The 16,953-nt window shown below is 43.3% G+C and overlaps 3 protein-coding genes across 3 annotated transcripts; 1 reads left to right on the top strand and 2 right to left on the bottom strand.

Annotated features, from left to right (window-relative positions):
- Positions 1 to 428: 428 nt before the first annotated feature.
- LOC145766627 (uncharacterized) lies at positions 429 to 1,499 on the bottom strand. Its single transcript, XM_082578341.1, has one exon. The coding sequence runs from the start codon at positions 1,497 to 1,499 to the stop codon at positions 429 to 431; it is 1,071 nt and encodes a 356-aa protein (XP_082434467.1).
- A 146-nt stretch (positions 1,500 to 1,645) lies between these two features.
- Positions 1,646 to 3,238, bottom strand: LOC145766626 (uncharacterized). Its single transcript, XM_082578340.1, has 2 exons — positions 2,638 to 3,238; positions 1,646 to 2,586 (listed from the first exon to the last, which is right to left on the bottom strand). The coding sequence occupies exons 1-2, from the start codon at positions 3,236 to 3,238 to the stop codon at positions 1,646 to 1,648; spliced, it is 1,542 nt and encodes a 513-aa protein (XP_082434466.1).
- A 2,744-nt stretch (positions 3,239 to 5,982) lies between these two features.
- LOC145766625 (uncharacterized) lies at positions 5,983 to 6,876 on the top strand. The gene has a single exon (XM_082578339.1). It carries the CDS (start codon positions 5,983 to 5,985, stop codon positions 6,874 to 6,876), a length of 894 nt encoding a protein of 297 aa, XP_082434465.1.
- The last annotated feature ends 10,077 nt before the right edge of the window (positions 6,877 to 16,953 follow it).

Genomic DNA, 16,953 nt, shown 5'->3' with positions numbered 1-16,953 from the left:
CGCTTTCTCCAACGCACACCTCGCACATTCTTTTAAGTATTTTTTGACCGCACATGCACCTTTGATGACCCAAAACCTCTGCCTTGTACAAAGCAGCGAATGTTGTACACCAACATGACCATTTCTGCTGTGATACCATAACACAACCAGCCGCGTGAGCGCATGCTTTGTTGGCAAAATAATCGGATGTTTTCTATCTTCAGACAAAACCGGTGCATTACTCAATCTTCCTTCAATTCTTAACAGACCCTTTTCATCTACGCATGGTCTAAACCTACTTAATGATCTCAAATCACCCAACCACTGTTTATTACGTACGCTACTCTTTTTGCTTAGCTTTTTGATCGCCTCATCCAAGGCTTCTGGCGATTCTTCAGTCATCAATTTCACAGCAGACCCATACACTTTATTTTGAACAAATTTAACAACTAATTCAATGACCAGTTAAGATAATCGACATCTAACTTCGGCTTACGAAACTCGCATCCTTTGATTTTGCAGAACAGAAACTGAACAAACGCTGCCCTATAGGCCACACGCTTCTGCAAAACATACAACGACGGTGCAGAGGCAATGAGTCGTTCTAGACTGTTATCATCGTCACCAGGGCACATCTCATCCTTTGTGCAATTAGTCTTATGACAGGATACACTACCCACACCATCATCAACAAGAGGGATTTCGCAGCTTTGTGATAAAAACCTAGGTCCGTGAGACCACAAACTTCTCGATGTCTCCTTTTTAACTCCATCTGGTCTTGAAGCAACATCTGCCGGGTTTAAATCTGTGGGACAATACCTCCAACCTGAAGACTCCGAAAACAATAATATTTTGTCAACACGACGTGCTACAAATTTGTCCAATCTCAACTCGTCATTTTTTAGCCAATGCAAAACGGTTTTCGAGTCAGACCACAAAAAGGGCTTACAGTTATCGAGTTTTAACGACTCCTTAGCCTGTCGGAGTAACTCTACACCCATCACAGCAGCAACCAATTCCTTTCGCGGAAATCCCCAAGAGCGCTGATGCCTTAAAGCCACTTTACTCTTGCCGAAGACAATCGACACTGATATAGATTCATTTACTATCCGACGTAAATGAACAACACTACCAAAGACACGCTCTGATGCATCCGAAAAACAATGCAGTTGGAAAACCACTTTATCATTGGGCTCCACTGGGATAGAATTCGCAAAGTAATACCGAGGCAATGACATGTCTAACAGTGACTTTATCAATTGAAACCATGTTTCCCAAACTTTTACAACATTGTCTGGAACCGGGGTGTCCCAGTCAAAGTTATCAATTGCTAATTGCTGCAAGATCAATCTAGCCTTCACGAAGAAGCAACAAAATATCCCAAGAGGGTCAAACGACTTGCCTAATTGGCTTAACATGCTTCTTCGCGTGTATTTGTTCAAAGGTTGCGGTTCTGACTTGAGTTTTAAGCAATCAGAGCTTGTCTCCCAGATGCAACCAAGAGCCTTCATGCCAGGCATGTCATCTTGACATTCATCATCCAAGTCTAGGTCTCGGAAACCAGACGCTAATGAGTCTACATTCAAATGTGACAACGCTGGAAGTGCCTCACCATTAGATGGCCTGGAAGTGCCTAGATGGCCTGGAAGTGCCACTTGGAAGTGCCTCACCAAGAAATCGACTCGTTTACAACCGACTCTGCATCACACAAGCTATCCACCGCAAATATTAAGTCATCCATATAGATATTTTCTCGTATAGTGTTTAAAGTCAGGTCCGATGCACCAGTTGCATTATCCTCTAAAGTCTTACGAATCGCAAAACTCGCTACAAAGGGTGAGCTCTTAAGTCCCCAGGCATGGCGCGTGAATCTATACGGCCGCATAGCGCCATTAATATCATCGTTGTCAAACCACAAGATGCGCAGCAAATCTCTTTGTGCTTCAGGCACTTTTACCTGAAAAAAGCATTTAGCTAGATCCGACATAAAGGCATAGCGACCCATACGAAACCGCGCAAAAACACCCGCCAGGCTGTTAAGCAAATCGGCGCCGGTGAAAATCCAATCATTTAAACAAGTGCCATTAAATGTTGCCTTCCCATCATATACAATCCTTTTTTTAGTTTGTGATGTAACAAAGTATGGAAGGTACCAAGAGCCACATTCAGTTGACTCGTTCAAAGCGGGTTCTATAAATCCTTTTTCCTTTAGCTCCTGAAAAGTTTCTAGCAAAAATTTGTACAACTCGGCGTCACACACGGCTTTTCGCTTTAACGCCCCTAACCGCTTTCGAGCCAGGCTTTCATTTTCCGGTAACTGAAGGTCACCTTTAAATGGGATAGGAATCTCATAACGATTGTCCGATAACACATGATTTTCGTTAGTCAATCTCAGCACTTTCTTATCAGCGCGTGACATGCTCCGCTGCGAATCTGCCAGCGTGGCTTCTTTTAACTCCTGTCTTAATTCGTCCACAATACAGTCGCGCGTCAAAATTTCACGTTTTAACCAGTCCACGTTCTCAAAATCATCGCGAACCTGCACTTTCCTGACTGTGACGCGACTGTCCGAACAGAGAGAAGACCGCCCTCCACCGGCTAGCCAATCTAGCCATCCCAACGGTGTATTGATCGCGTGTGGCTCATACTACGTTTTACCAACTCGCTCTTCAAGCACAGTTAACAAGAATGGACAATCATCGCCTATCAAAATGTCCACAGTCTGACGATTTTCCAACTCAAGCACACTAATGTCATCAAAATGTCTGTAACCACTCAATTCTTGCTTATGGGGCAAGGTTTTAATGTCATCGCTCCATGGCGTCGAACAAACAACATTATCTATGTTAAAACTCTCACCAGTTGACAACGATTTTACCATAAATTTGACCAAACCAGTATCAACTTTCGCATCACTGTTCAAGGTTTTCATGGTAAAGGAAATGTTTTCATAGGGCTGTAACCCCAACTCTGCACACAAAGATTTTGATACCAGCGTTATCTGGGATCCATAATCAAGCTGACAGTACACCAACTTTTCTAAGCCAGTTGCCGGGTTTATGACCTTCACAGCAACTGTTCGGTTTAAAACTTTACAAGGTGTCACTTTCACATTTCTCAAAGAGACTGATTTTTCTCTACCTTGAACTCCAGTTTTATTAACCGCAGACTTGTCAACTTTGTCCACAGCGGACTCGCGTACCTTCTTTGGAACTGGTTTGTTTGCTGGCCTATCATTAACGACCCATTCATGCAACATAGCGAATGCTTCGGCGTTTTATAGTTAGCATCCTGACACTGATCACAGTTCATGGCACAGCGACAATCTCTAGCCCGATGCTTTCCTCCACAATTATAACAGAGCCAATGTTTGTAGAAAAACTCTTCACGCTTTGCCACAGTCATACCCTGCAAACGATGACATACCTCCAAACCATGATCCACATTCACACCAAACGAAAGGCAACACTCACACAACGAGACACTCGTTTTTGACGTTGCGGAATTTATATTACCATAGCCGTCAACCTTGGCCGCCGTATGTTTCACTTGAAATGCACCCGCGTCCCTTTTACTCTCCGACTTACCAAACGAATGGTTATTGCTCGACTTATGGTCCTCACTCATTAACCAAACGCCAAAGTCGGTTGATTTCGCATTTTCTTTCGCAATAACAAACTGCAACAAACTATCAAAGGAAGGGTCCGCCGTACAACCAAATTTATCACCTAAGAAATCAATGAAGCGTTGACGCGCATAAACGGGCAAACGTTTAGCTAGATCACAGACAGATTTCCCTTCAAGGTAGTCCAACCGCTTGTATGCTGCCGCATATATTTGGCAATCTAGTAATTCTGCCCGAAACTTGCGCCAACCAGTAATGTCAGCCCCCGACACACGCGGCCCAAATCGGATACTTTTAACACAAGCCTCAAAATTAAAACCGCCGCGAACAGAAAATCTTAAGGACAAACGCTCCAATGCCATATTAGCACGCATTGCTTCGTTGTAACTTGGGGTGCTACTGATCACCAAGCTTATGTCTTGAGCAGCAGTTTTAATACATGCTGCTCTAATCAAGCTCAGTCTCATATCCTCATGAGCATTTTTCTAACAAAGCATTTATCTCGTTTTTAAAAACAATAAAGGGCATAGAAAACCCGTCATATTTTATGAGCGAGGCCATGTCAAGATAGTCCTTCCTTGACGCCTTTTCGCACGCTCCGTCGTAGGCGAGGGGCGGTTGCTGTTCTCTCCTTGCCATCACGTCACCTTCATGCAGGGGTAAGCCATAATACCCATCATGGACTGCACTACCCTTAGGGATATACCTAGTAGTATCAGTAAATCCTGGCGGAGGTCTAATAGGTCTCTCATAGACAGGTACATTTAAGCTAGGGGCCATTAACTTGTCTGCTTTGTTAGCAGCCTCCATATGGGCACAGAATTTAGACAACACTGAGTGAGGGGCTTTTTTTGGTTTCTCGCTTTCCTTGAGACGGGGACCATTTTTCACCTGGGCGCTCGTCTTGGAATCCCGCGTGCGATAACTCCTCAAGCTATGTGTCTTCTCTGTATAGCATTCCGACATAGCCATCTGCTACTGCAAGCTTGTACGTACTTGTAGCTCCCTACGCTCTCTGGCCAGCTTACGCTCTTCTCGGGCTTCCTGTTCCCGGGCCTCCTTAAGCTCTCTGGCCAGCTTACGCTCTTCTCGGGCTTCCTTAAGCTCTTCTCGGGCTTCCTGTTCTCGGGCCTCCTTCAATTTCCTTGTCTCTCGCGCCTCATCTGAGCGGTTCTCAATTTGAATCTGTTCTAATTGAGTTTCTAGATCAATCTGAGCTAGAATATGCGCAGACCTTCTGCTTTTCCCTGCAGATGAGGGAGGGACCCCAATGGTTATGTTTGGCAGGGAAGCTGAATTTACTGGGAGCGAGTCTGTTAGCTCCTCCCATCGTTCTTTACATCTCCTCACCAACATCTCAAACTCGGGGGCGACTCGAGGTTCGGAGTCCTTTTTCTGCGTAATGGCACAAAAGTCTCTAACCCTCCAATCTAGAGCCTTGACATGCTGTGATTCAAATTCTATGACTTCGTCTCTGCTTCTTAGTTCCCCAAGCTGTCTCGTGGCCGCACTGATGTCAATAAGTAGCTGACGCCTTCGTTGACGAGCTTCCCTGTCATTCTGTAGCCTTAACACTTCCTGGTGAACCTCCTCTCTACCGACCTCTGAGGGCAGTTGTGATTGTACTACTGGTCCACTCACCGGAAGCCGCGCTACGGTGGCTCCACTCTCCACGACAGATCCACCTCGCCCCACCAAAGAGCGGCGGACCGGCTCCTGTACACTCCCCAGCCCGCCCGAGACCCACAGACAGTCCTCAAGGGAAGCGGCACTCACAGTTATTTCAGTAACTTAATGCAATATGTACAGTAATCAACAAATTAATCTTTTACTACTAAATATCAGTAGGCTACACAAATTTGCTATAAAAGCTCGATAACATACACAATCAAATTAAGTAGCACACTGACCAGAGGCAGGAAATAGTCCTCGCACCACTGCCCTTACGAGAAGCGTCGCACCCTTTGTCCACGTGGTCCAGGTTCAAAATGGCGCCGCGCGCTTCGTCTTGTGGTCGGTGGAATATCACAGTTTCTTGCTCTCCTCGGACAGTTCGATCGTCGTCGGATTGTTGGTTTGGTGACCGTTCCCCAGCCGCTTCAGGCAGTATTAAGTCAGCGTGATTATACTGCCCCACAGTAGAATTAGTGACTTCTCGTATTCTTGACCTGGAGATCTGGTTTCGCTTTTTCGATTGCTGTTCTTTGGCCGCTTCGGTTGGCCAGCGATATGCGTTTGACAACACCAGCAACAAACAATTCTTGTAACTACAGCCTCACGATTGAAGTGACCTACCGTTTAACACAATTGAAGATGTTCAAGGGAGAAGTACACGTAAGGCGTGGGGATTGTTGTTTACTTGCATGGCTTCAAGGGCAATGCATGTCGAACTTGTCACTTCGCTGTCATTGAATGAGTTTATATTGGCATTTAGCAGGTTCACTGACGTAAGAGGCTCCGTGACAAAATTGTTCTCTGATAACGGGTCTACGTTTCAAGGGGCAGCTAACCTTTTGCCAGAGTTGCTTGAGTCTTGCGAGTGGTCGAACTCTCTACGTGAAAGAGGTGTTAAGTTTGAAAGGATCCCGCCATATGCCCCATCGCAAGGTGGCACTTGGGAATCCATGGTCAAGCAGTTTAAGCTAATTTTCACAAGAACTGTGCATGAGTTGGCACGTAAGCCAAGCTATGTTGAATTGCTGACGTTTGCCTCGAGTGCCGTGAGGATTGTCAACGAAAGACCATTAGTATCGTTAAGTGATGATCCTAACGATTTTGCGGTGATAACACCGGCGTCATTGCTTACACCCGCCTTCGGCCGGTATGTGCCCTTAGGGGATCCTCAACCCAGGGACCTTCTGAGGCGTGATTACCGGTTTTTACAAGGGCTCTCTGATAAGTTTTGGGGTCACTGGACAGATTTCTACCTACCTCAATTGCAGGGTCGGGGAAAATGGAGAGACATCTGTCGCAATTTAGAACCCGGAGACTTGGTCCTGGTCTGGGATATGAACAATCGGCCTAAACGAGGGGACTACCGAGTCGGCAGAGTGGTTGAAATTTCACCGCAGCATCGAAAGGGTAAAGAGTTTGTGAGAAGGGTGAGGGTGGCTGTGGTAGCATGGGACATTAACACAAAGAAGTCGCACGTTGAAACCGTGCTTCGTGATATTTCTTGCGTTGCTCCGGTGGAGGGCGCGCGGACACGCACTGCTGTGCTCGCTCCAGTTGGTTCGGCCCCCCAGATGGACGTTAAGGGACGTCAGTCATAGAAAATGTGTTCACTTTATTATTAATGTTTAATTGTTTATGACTTGTGTGATGTATGATGCTTATGTGAAGAGAGGGGCGTTCTTCCCGGCTATCAGCACAAGGCTGAGCACTCGCTAGTACAGCGAGCAGCTGCGATTCGCTAACCATAACGGTGTAGCTTCCACGCAAGCCATTCAGACTTTCCAATCAACAATATGTTTCTCGGCAGCCGATTTGTAGCAAGAATTGACAGCGATAGACACCGTGTTTCGCCAATGAGGCTGGGCTCGTCAGTATCGCACCACCAATTCTGCCACAATGATATTCGAGTATTCGACCACCGCTTTACCAGTCAGTTTAACTCTTATAAAGCGGTGGTCGAATATTATTGTGGCAGAATTAGTGGTGCGATACTGACGAGCCCAGCCTCATGGGCGAAACACGGTGTCTATCGCTGTCAATTCTTGCTACAAATCGGCTGCCGAGAAACATATTGTATGATGCTTATGTTGGCTGTTTACAAATTAAATAGATACAGTCTGGCTGGAACCGTATGTATTTATCAAGTACATATTGTCACTTTGAGTTACGCCAATATCGCTTACAGCAAATTTGCTTGTGATACCTGTGACTAAGCTGAGCATCTTATTCATTCTTTCACATTTAATTTAGTATCTTCATATGACAACTTTGTTTTTGTATAACTTTAGGTGTATGGTGTGTTAGTACTGTAATGTCGTGTGAGCATGGTCCGTTTTAAATACCTTCAGACAGCAGTGCCGGGACTACAGGTTCATCTACATGACTGTGTCGTATGTATGTTATTTATACGACAATATTATGCGACATTGCAATTATGTTTAATGTGTGTTAGGTATGGCCAATGTTGAGTAATTTCGTTTAGGTAAAAATAATCTTCTGGAAGATGGATATTGTAATATTCATCTTGGAGGCTGCTATGTTCACGAAATTATGGCCAAGTTATCTGTCTCCGTATTGTGACATAGATTGTCGCGCAATCGTGACGTCATCATTGCGATGCACTGTCACGCTTGAGCGACAATCTCTCGTCATTCTTTCTCTAATTTTCTAACTTGTGTTTTCCAAACGTGTTGCGTCTTTCTTTTACGGTGTGTTAATCTAACGGACGGACGTAATAAGAGTGTGAAGTGACTATTCCACATCACAATTGAACCCGTCTCTTGTTAACAATATACCATCAATCTTCACTCAACACATGTGGAACTTGAGTTGAAAGTTAGGAAGAAGACAGGTTGGATAGCAGCTCATACATAGCGGTTATCAAAAAGAAAGAACAGTAATAATTAATTGTCTGGCTGAATGCTGGAATGGTCAAAATTTAACAGATAACGTAGCATCTCATTGGTTCGTGGTTGGATTGTACAGAAGTCCATTGATTGGATATCTGCATGTTAAAGTGCCTTTCTTTCATCTAAGGGTGACTTATCACAAGCCAACCAACCGAGAGGAGTGAGTTAAGCATGCGGGGCACTACGATTTTCACCAACACGCTCTTCTTTAGCCCACATCAAATAAGCGTTGTCGCTGCCAATCAGTACATCTACAGTACTACATTCACTCAAATGAAACATATTCACGTCATGAAAATGACGGAAACCACTTAAATCCTGCTTATGCGGTAAAGTTTTAACATCGCCAGCCCAAGCTGGGTTAACCACCGAAGTTATATCACAAAACATTTCATCCGTCTCTAACAACTGGATGTTGAGTTTAACAAGGTCAGCACAAGTAGGTTTCTGACCAGCCAGAGTATCCATTTTAAACGACGCTTTATCATATGGTTTAAGGCCAAGTTCGCACACCAAATATAACAAATGTCAACTGCAAACCAGGATCATGCTGACAATACACCAACTTCGATTTGCCCGTCATTGGATTTAAAACACGAGCAGCAGTAACGTGGTTAAAGGCTGCTTTAACATTTCCAATCTTAACATTACGCACAGGAACTCTAGCACCGCAGCATCATCTTTGCCGATCGAATCCAGAGAATCACGTGACGTCAAATAAAAATCATGCAAAAGAAAAAAGTGTTTCCTATCGTTGTTAGGCCCACATTGACGACAGTTGTTTGCATGATTACAGTCCCTAACCATATGCTGGCGCAAATGATTCAAGCATTTTCCAACTTTCACAATAACATCTCTCCGATCTTTAGGTGTCAAGCGCAAAAAATCTTTACAGTTAGACAAAAATGATATTCAACTTGACCACGTGACGAACAATAAATACATGCCGGTAGGTCTCTTCGTCTTGCCTCACCACCGCGCGGTGCGCCAACAGCAGTCGAGTACTGCGAACTCCCTGACATCACATTATCATGTGGTTTTACCGACGTCTGCCTAACCGGACATGAAGGCTATTTTCCTTTGCCAAACTTTTAAAATGCTGTGACTCACCAGAATCGCTCATTAGCATAATAGCAAAATCAGTTGACTTGCGCGTTTCCTTCCGTACTACAAAATCGAACAAACTCTGAAAAGTAGGCTCATTAGTGCTACCATACTGATCACCTAAAAAGTCAAGATAACGCTGCTTAGCGTCAAACGGGAGTCGCTTAGCCAAATCCAAAACAAAACGTTCTTACAATTTATCACGCTGACCATAAGCTTGCGCGTAAAGCAGACACTGCGACAATTCATCTTTAAACTCTTTCAAATCACTACAAGAGATTGAAGTCAAATTGCTACCTGTTACGGACAATTTTCATATCAAACGTCATATAAAACCGTTCAGGTCTACTGAATCTTGGCGTCTGACGAAATGGACTATTGCTAAAAATGAGCAGATTGCAGAATCGTTTGCAAGACCTGTAAAACATTTGCAGCTGCAGCATAACATTACATCATCGCTAAATCTTTAATTACTTGAACAAGTGTAAGCCAAACTTGAGCAGGTGTGAGCTAGACTTAAGCCGGTGGGGGCCAGGCTTGAACAGGTGCTTGAAGAGTTTATCATTGCCTATCATTATTACGTCACATAGCTGCTTACGTGCGTTTGAGATATTGCAAATTATTCTCGTCAATCGTAAAATTGTTGCTTGAAAGTTAATCGCATATTTAACTGTTTTGCTTAGTGCTGCCAGCTGGACAAAATTTCCGTCTTTTATCTAAGTAGTTTGTATTGTAGTGACAAGTTTTTAGTGGTGTATCGCGTTGCACCCCATTTTCGACAGCTTTGAGGCTATTTTTACAGAAATACAATCCTTGAATAGACGTTTCCTGAAGAGTGTTGCTTTCGGTCATTACATACAGACGAACGGATCCGGGAACTTTATGTTACAATTTTCCCACGAAGAGATTATAGTTTACCGCTGTGACCATAAATAATAAAAGACGTTACTCTGTCTAGTGTTTGGTACAGAAGCAAAATAATAAAAGACGAAGTTGTTGGTTGGTAGGCTGCAGAAGCACAAGAAATAATAAAAGACGTGGCTTGTTAGTTGGTAGGCCAAGAAGCACTTAAAGCACAAGAAATAATAAAAGACGATCTTGTTGGTTGGTAGTCTACAGAAGCAAAAGATTAAAGCCGTTTTCTTCTCAGTTGGTGCAGAAGAACTTAAAGCACAAGAAAATTAAAGACTTTTTTTTTCAGCTGGTACTGAAGAACTTCAAGCTAAAAATTAAAGGCGTTTCTTTGTTGGTTCTGAGGAAAAAACAACATTGACATTCATTGGCAAGATAAAAGATTAAAGACAATCGATCTGTGCTTGAAGATTCAAGTGGACGAATCCAAGCAAGTTTATGGAACTTTAGGACTTCATATATACATCTCTACAACTACGGTATTGTGCATTTAAATTTTTTTTTTTGTATTTTTACTTTCTTTGCAGTTAAGTTTTTTATAACTTAATAATTTGTGTGTTTGTGTAACTTAATTTTTTAATTGTTAAATTTAGCCCCAACATTTAATATGTCTACACTCGGTGGCGACAGGGACTCGGCCGCCGTCGACTCGACTGAGTTTAAGCCTAATGCTGTTCTTTGCGGTCAGGCAAGCCATTCTGGGGAGGGACCCAGTAACGATGAGGCTAAGTCAGTTTGAGAGGCCCGGCATCTTAGAAGGAATATTTTAACTCAAATTGGGAAACTTTCTGTGGCACTAGGTTTGTGATAAGCAGGTACTGTTAATTTTTCGATCTAAGTTATCTACTTTAGAAGAGGAATTACGGCATTTCCATGCACTTTTGAGTAAAATTTTTAACTCTGCAATTTTGGCAGAACTTCGTGATAGGGTAGATTCCGAATTTAACTTGTTAAAAAACAACTTCGAACAAAAAGTAAGTGAGTTCTCAGATATGTTGGATGCTGACATACATCCTGAGGATAGCGCCTCAAATGTAAGCACTAGGATGTCTGAGAGCTCCTCACGGATAGTTGCACAAATTAACCTACAGCTAAGACGAGAGGAGCTCCAGATACAAGCTGACGCCGAAGCGAGAGCTGCTGAGGCCGCCACGAGAGCTGAGACCATACGAGTTGAGGCCGAAGCGAGAGCTGCTGAGGCTGCCGCGAAAGCTGAGGCCATACGAGTTGAGGCTGTCGCGAGAGCCGAAGCGAGGGCTGCTGAGTTCGCACTCAAGGACGCCCAGTTGAGGGCTGAACAACGTAAAGAGGTGGTTTGGCTGAATATCGATCAGATGTGGGCTCCCGGCGTAGCTCTAAGAAAGGATCTTTAGGCATTCCAGAACTGAACATCAATCGCGGTTAAATTTACATAACCTTTTCCAGACGTCTGTTCAATCTGTAAGTGGACCAGTACAATCCACATGTTTTCAAGCTGTTTCAGGAGGTCTCGAGCCGCAGCTAAGGGTCTTTCGAAGGCTCTAGAGCCAAGGCCTGCGAATTATAACCGAACTCCTCCCCCAGAGCGTACAGGTCACGGGGCCGCTATCAGAAGTAATGTTTTGCCCCCTTCACAGTTTTCTGCGCCGCTAGGTTTTGATCGCCCAGCTACACGTAATTTAAGTGGTTGTGAGAGGCGTGTCGCGTCTACTGATTTTAACGTTTGTGAGGATCGTGATCCGGCTGTGCATGTGACTGAGACCCCTCAGCCCCGAATATAGCTTGTTTTCTCCCGCTAAATCGAGTTCTCAACAACAGGATTGCTTTTTTGAATACCAAAATAGTAGGATGTTTTCCGATAAGGCGGCCTTGATTGGTTACGATGGTAATAATATGTCATTTGTCTTCTTTAAAAATTACGGCCGTGATGGCAGCTTCGTCTTTTAAAGGGACTAGTTTGACTTTGTTACAAGCAGCTTGTGTTAGAACAGTTGCTCAAACGATTGTTAATTTGATTTCTGACACTTCTGGCTAGGAAGACAGGATAGAAATGTCGTTAGCTCGCTTGTCCCAACGTTTTGGAGTTCGTGGAGGTCTTTTCGTCGAACAAGAAATTAGAAAGTATCGCTACGGTAGCAATTAACTTCGATCTCTTCTAGTGATTTAAAAGAGTTTAAAGATGAAACAACGTGACAAATTGGAAGGACGTTTTGTTTTGGATTTGGCTAAGCGACTCCCGTTTGACGCTAAGCAGCGTTATCTTGACTTTTTAGGTGATCAGTATGGTGGCACTGACGAGCCTACCTTTCAGAGTTTGTTTGATTTTGTTGTACGGGAGGAAACGCGCAAGTCAACTGATTTTGCTATTATGCTAATGAGCGATTCTGGTGAGTCACAGCATTTTAAAAAGTTTGGCAAAGGAAAATAGCCTTCATGTCCGGTTAGGCAGACATCGGTAAAACCCCATGATAATGTGATGTCAGAGAGTTCGCAGTATTCGACTGCTGTTGGCGCACCGCGCGGTGGTGTGACCAGACGTAGTGACATACCAGCATGTTTTTTATTGTTCGTCACATGGTCAAGTTGAATATCATTTTTTGTCTAATTGTAAAGATTTTTTGCGCTTGACACCAAAAGATTGGAGAGATGTTATTGAAAAAGCTGGCAAAAGTTTGAATTGTTTGCGCCAGCATATGGTTAGGGACTGTAATCATGCAAACAACTGTCGTCAATGTGGGCCTAACAACGATAGGAAACACTTTTTTCTTTTGCGTGATTTTTATGTGACGTCACGTGATTCTCTGGATTCGATCGGCAAAGATGATGCTGGTGCCAGAGTTCATGTGCGTAATGTTAAGATCGGAAATGTTAAAGCAGCTTTTAACCGCGTTACTGCTGCTCGTGTTTTGAATCCAATGACGGGTAAATCGAAGTTGGTGTATTGTCAGCATGATCCTGGTTCGCAGTTGACTTTTGTCTCGAGTGATTTGGTGTGCTAACTTGGCGTTAAACCGTATGACAAAGCGTCGTTTAAAATGGATACTCTGGCTGGTCAGAAACCTACTTGTGCTAACCTTGTTAAACTCAACATCCAGTTGTTAGAGACGAATGAACTGTTTTGTGATATAACTTCGGTGGTTAACCCAGCTTGGGCTGACGATGTTAAAACTTTACCGCATAAGCAGGATTTAAGTGGTTTCCGTCATTTTCATGACGTGAATATGTTTCATTTGAATGATTGTAGTACTGTAGATGTACTGATTGGCAACGACAACGCTTATTTGATGTGAGCTAAAGAAGAGCGAATTGGTGAAAATCGTAGTGAACCACATGCTTTACTCACTCCTCTCGGTTGGTTGGCTTGTGGCGGTAAGTCACCCTTAGATGAAAGCGTTGCAAATGTGTGCAGAGTGCAGACGTCTTCAGAGTCGGATGTCATCTCTGGCTTTTAGCGTAAAATTGAGTCTCGTGATATGGAAATAGCAGACCTGAATAAAGTCATTCAGGATTTGAAGGTGCAAAATGAAACCTGCAAATTGTCTCGTAATGACATTTTGGCTAGAGAACTTGTTGAACCGAATATTGAGTTGAAAGATGGTCGATTTGAGATACCTGTTGGTCTACCGTTGAACAAAAGATATTGATTTACCTAACAATTTTGTGTTGGCGTCAGATAGAGCTGCTGCTTCAAGAAAGAAAGCTTTAAAACAACCTGAACTTCGTGATTTCCTTACTGACACCATGAAGGATCTTAAATCTAATGGCTATATTGAGCATGCTGGTGAAGCAGGAAATGTAAAGAGATTTGAATGGTATTTACCATACTTTGTGACGTCACAATTAAAAAGCGCATTATTTACGATGGCAAGTCTGAATTCCGAGGAACTTGTTAATGATGTAATGTTTTCGTGTCCTGATTTGTTAAACCCTCTGGTAGATGTCTTGGCTAGATTTCGGCTGAGTAGATTTGGTTTCGTGGCCGATATGACCAAGTACTTTTTTCACATTTTGGACACTTCAATTCGTTAGCCCAATTTTATTGAACTGCTTACGTACACAGGCAGTGCCGTTCAGATCGTGAACGAACGCCCTTTGGTACCTTTGAGTGACAACCCTAGGGATTTTACTGTCATCACCCCTACCTCACTGTTGACCCCATACTTAGACCCATACTGTGCTGTTGGGCAATCACATGATCGTGACCAATTAAGAAGGGATTATCGGTTCAATTTGTCACTTTCTCAGCAGTTTTGGAGTAAATGGATAGATTTTTACTTGCCAGGGCTTCAGGGCCGGAAGAAATGGTTAAAAATGACCGAGAACTTGGAGCCTGGTCAACTTGTAGTGGTGGGTTCTCTCCAAGACATTGGTAAACGTGGGAAGCATCAACTTGGGAGGGTGCATGAGGTTGTTCGACAAATTAGAAAAGGGAAGCCTGTGGTTCGGAGAGCTAAAGTTGTCGTTTGCAACTATGATGACAGTACGGGGAGAGTGAAAGTAGACTACGTGTTGAGGGATATTTCGTGCTTCGCCCCCGTAAAGAACACTTAAGTGTTAGGGCTTGAGCCTGGTTTTGTCTGCGGTGGCCGACCCTTGTCTGAGCCCAGAACAGTCGGTTATTATCGCAACCATTGTATATAGCGTCATTTTAGTGTGTACCTATGGTACCAATTTCATGTATCGTCGCGTATTATTTTTATTGCTGTTCATTCTTTGCATGCCCTTTGTATTTGCGTATTAACTTAAAGGTGAGTGATTCAAACAATTTGTGTATCGTGTGTTTTTATTCATTGGCTCACAATTGTCCTTAAATTCTTTTTTAGTTATGCCATGTTAGACTGTCATAACTAGGGGTAGCTATGTTACGGACAATTTTCATATCAAACGTTATATAAAACCGTTCAGGTCTACTGAATCTTGGCGTCTGACGTAATGGACTATTGCTAAAAATGAGCAGATTGCAGAATCGTTTGCAAGACTTGTAAAACATTTGCAGCTGCAGCATAACATTACATCATCGCTAAATCTTTAATTACTTGAACAAGTGTTAGCCAAACTTGAGCAGGTGTGAGCTAGACTTGAGCAGGTGTGGGCCAGGCTTGAACAGGTGCTTGAATAGTTTATCATTGCCTATCATTATTACGTCACATAGCTGCTTACGTGCGTTTGAGATATTGCAAATTATTCTCGTCAATCGTAAAATTGTTGCTTGAAAGTTAGTCGCATATTTAACTGTTTTGCTTAGTGCTGCCAGCTGAACGAAATTTCCGTCTTTTATCTAAGTAGTTTGTATTGTAGTGACAAGTTTTTAGTGGTGTATCGCGTTGCACCCCATTTTCGACAGCTTTGAGGCTATTTTTACAGAAATACAATTCTTGAATAGACGTTTCCTGAAAAGTGTTTCTTTCGGTCATTACATACAGACGAACGGATCCGGGAACTTTATGTTACAATTTTCCCACGAAGAGATTATGGTTTACCGCTGTGACCACTACCATAGCGATACTTTCTAATTTCCGGTTCGGCAAAAAGACCTCCACGAACTCCAAAACGTTGGGACAAGCGAGCTAACGACATTTCTATCCTGTCTTCCTCTGACAAGCCGAAAGTGTCAGAAACCAAATTAGCAATCGTTTGAGCAGCTGTCCTAACACAAACTGCTTGTAACAAAGTCAATAGAAAAAAAAGAAAAAACAGAAATGAAAAAGAATAAAGCAAGGATATGAAGGTTTTGGACATTCAGTGACTTTTATTTTTTTATTTATTTAACATGTAAATTTGCGTTTTTTTTGGGCTAGTTGTGCTAATAGTAATCTTCTGTAATTTTTTCGTTTCGATCCAGTTGTGCTGATGAATCCTATAGGAAGAAAACCGGTTCCACAACATAAATTATATTAAAAAAATTTTGAAATGCTATTGTGAGTGTTTACTTGGTCAAATGGTTTAAGGTTTAGACTTGAAAAAAAACTATTGATTTATTTTCTTAGTCCCTTTAAAGGGCGAAGCTGCCATCAAGGCCGTAATGCGATTTTTAAAGAAGACAAATGGCATATTATTACCATCGTAACCAATCAAAGCCGCCTTATCAAAAAACGTCCTACTAGTTTGGTATTCAAAAAAGCAATCCTGCTGTTGAGAACTCGATTTAGCAGGAGAAGACAAGCTATATCCGGGGCTGAGGGGGCTCAGTCACATACACAGCCCGATCACGATCCTCACAAACGTTAAAGTATCACAATCACGCAAATTACGTGTAGCTGGGCGATCAAAAATTAGCGGCGCAGAAAACTGTGAAGAGGGCAAAACATTACTGCTGATGGCGGCCCTGTGACCTGTACGCTCTGGGGGAGGAGTTCGGTTATAATTCGCAGGCCTTGGCTCTAGAGCCTTCGGAAAACCCTTAGCTGCGCCCCGAGACCTCCTGAAACAGCTGGAAAACGTGTGGATTGCACTGGACCACTTACGGATTGAACAGGTGTCTGGAAAAGGTTATCTAAATTTAACCGCAAATGATGTTCAGTTTTGGCATGCCTACAAGATCCTTTCTTAGAGCTACGCCGGGAGCCCACCTCTGATCGATATTCAGCTAAAGCTACCTCTTTACGTTGTTCAGCCCTCAACTGGGCGTCTTTGAGTGCGAACTCAGCAGCTCTCGCGGCGGCTTCAGTAGCTCTCGCTTCGGCTTCAGCTCTCGCAGCAGCCTCAGCTCGAATGGCCTCAGCTCTTGCGGCAGCCTCAGCAGCTCTCGCTTCGGCCTCAGCTCTCACGGCA

The sequence above is a fragment of the Aplidium turbinatum genome, chromosome 3, assembly GCF_918807975.1.
Source record: "Aplidium turbinatum chromosome 3, kaAplTurb1.1, whole genome shotgun sequence".
Lineage (NCBI taxonomy): Eukaryota > Metazoa > Chordata > Ascidiacea > Aplousobranchia > Polyclinidae > Aplidium > Aplidium turbinatum.
Note: the sequence above shows the minus strand (reverse complement) of the source record. Positions and strands in the feature narration are given on the sequence as shown.

Excerpts from the sequence above, each read along its gene's own strand:
- LOC145766627 (XM_082578341.1), bottom strand. The coding sequence starts at position 1,499 with ATGCCTGGCATGAAGGCTCTTGGTTGCATCTGGGAGACAAGCTCTGAT.
- LOC145766626 (XM_082578340.1), bottom strand. The coding sequence starts at position 3,238 with ATGTTGCATGAATGGGTCGTTAATGATAGGCCAGCAAACAAACCAGTT. Across the intron at positions 2,587-2,637 it reads TGTGCTTGAAGAGCGAGTTG|ATTGGCTAGCCGGTGGAGGG; the intron begins GTAAAACGTAGT and ends TGGGATGGCTAG.
- LOC145766625 (XM_082578339.1), top strand. The coding sequence starts at position 5,983 with ATGCATGTCGAACTTGTCACTTCGCTGTCATTGAATGAGTTTATATTG.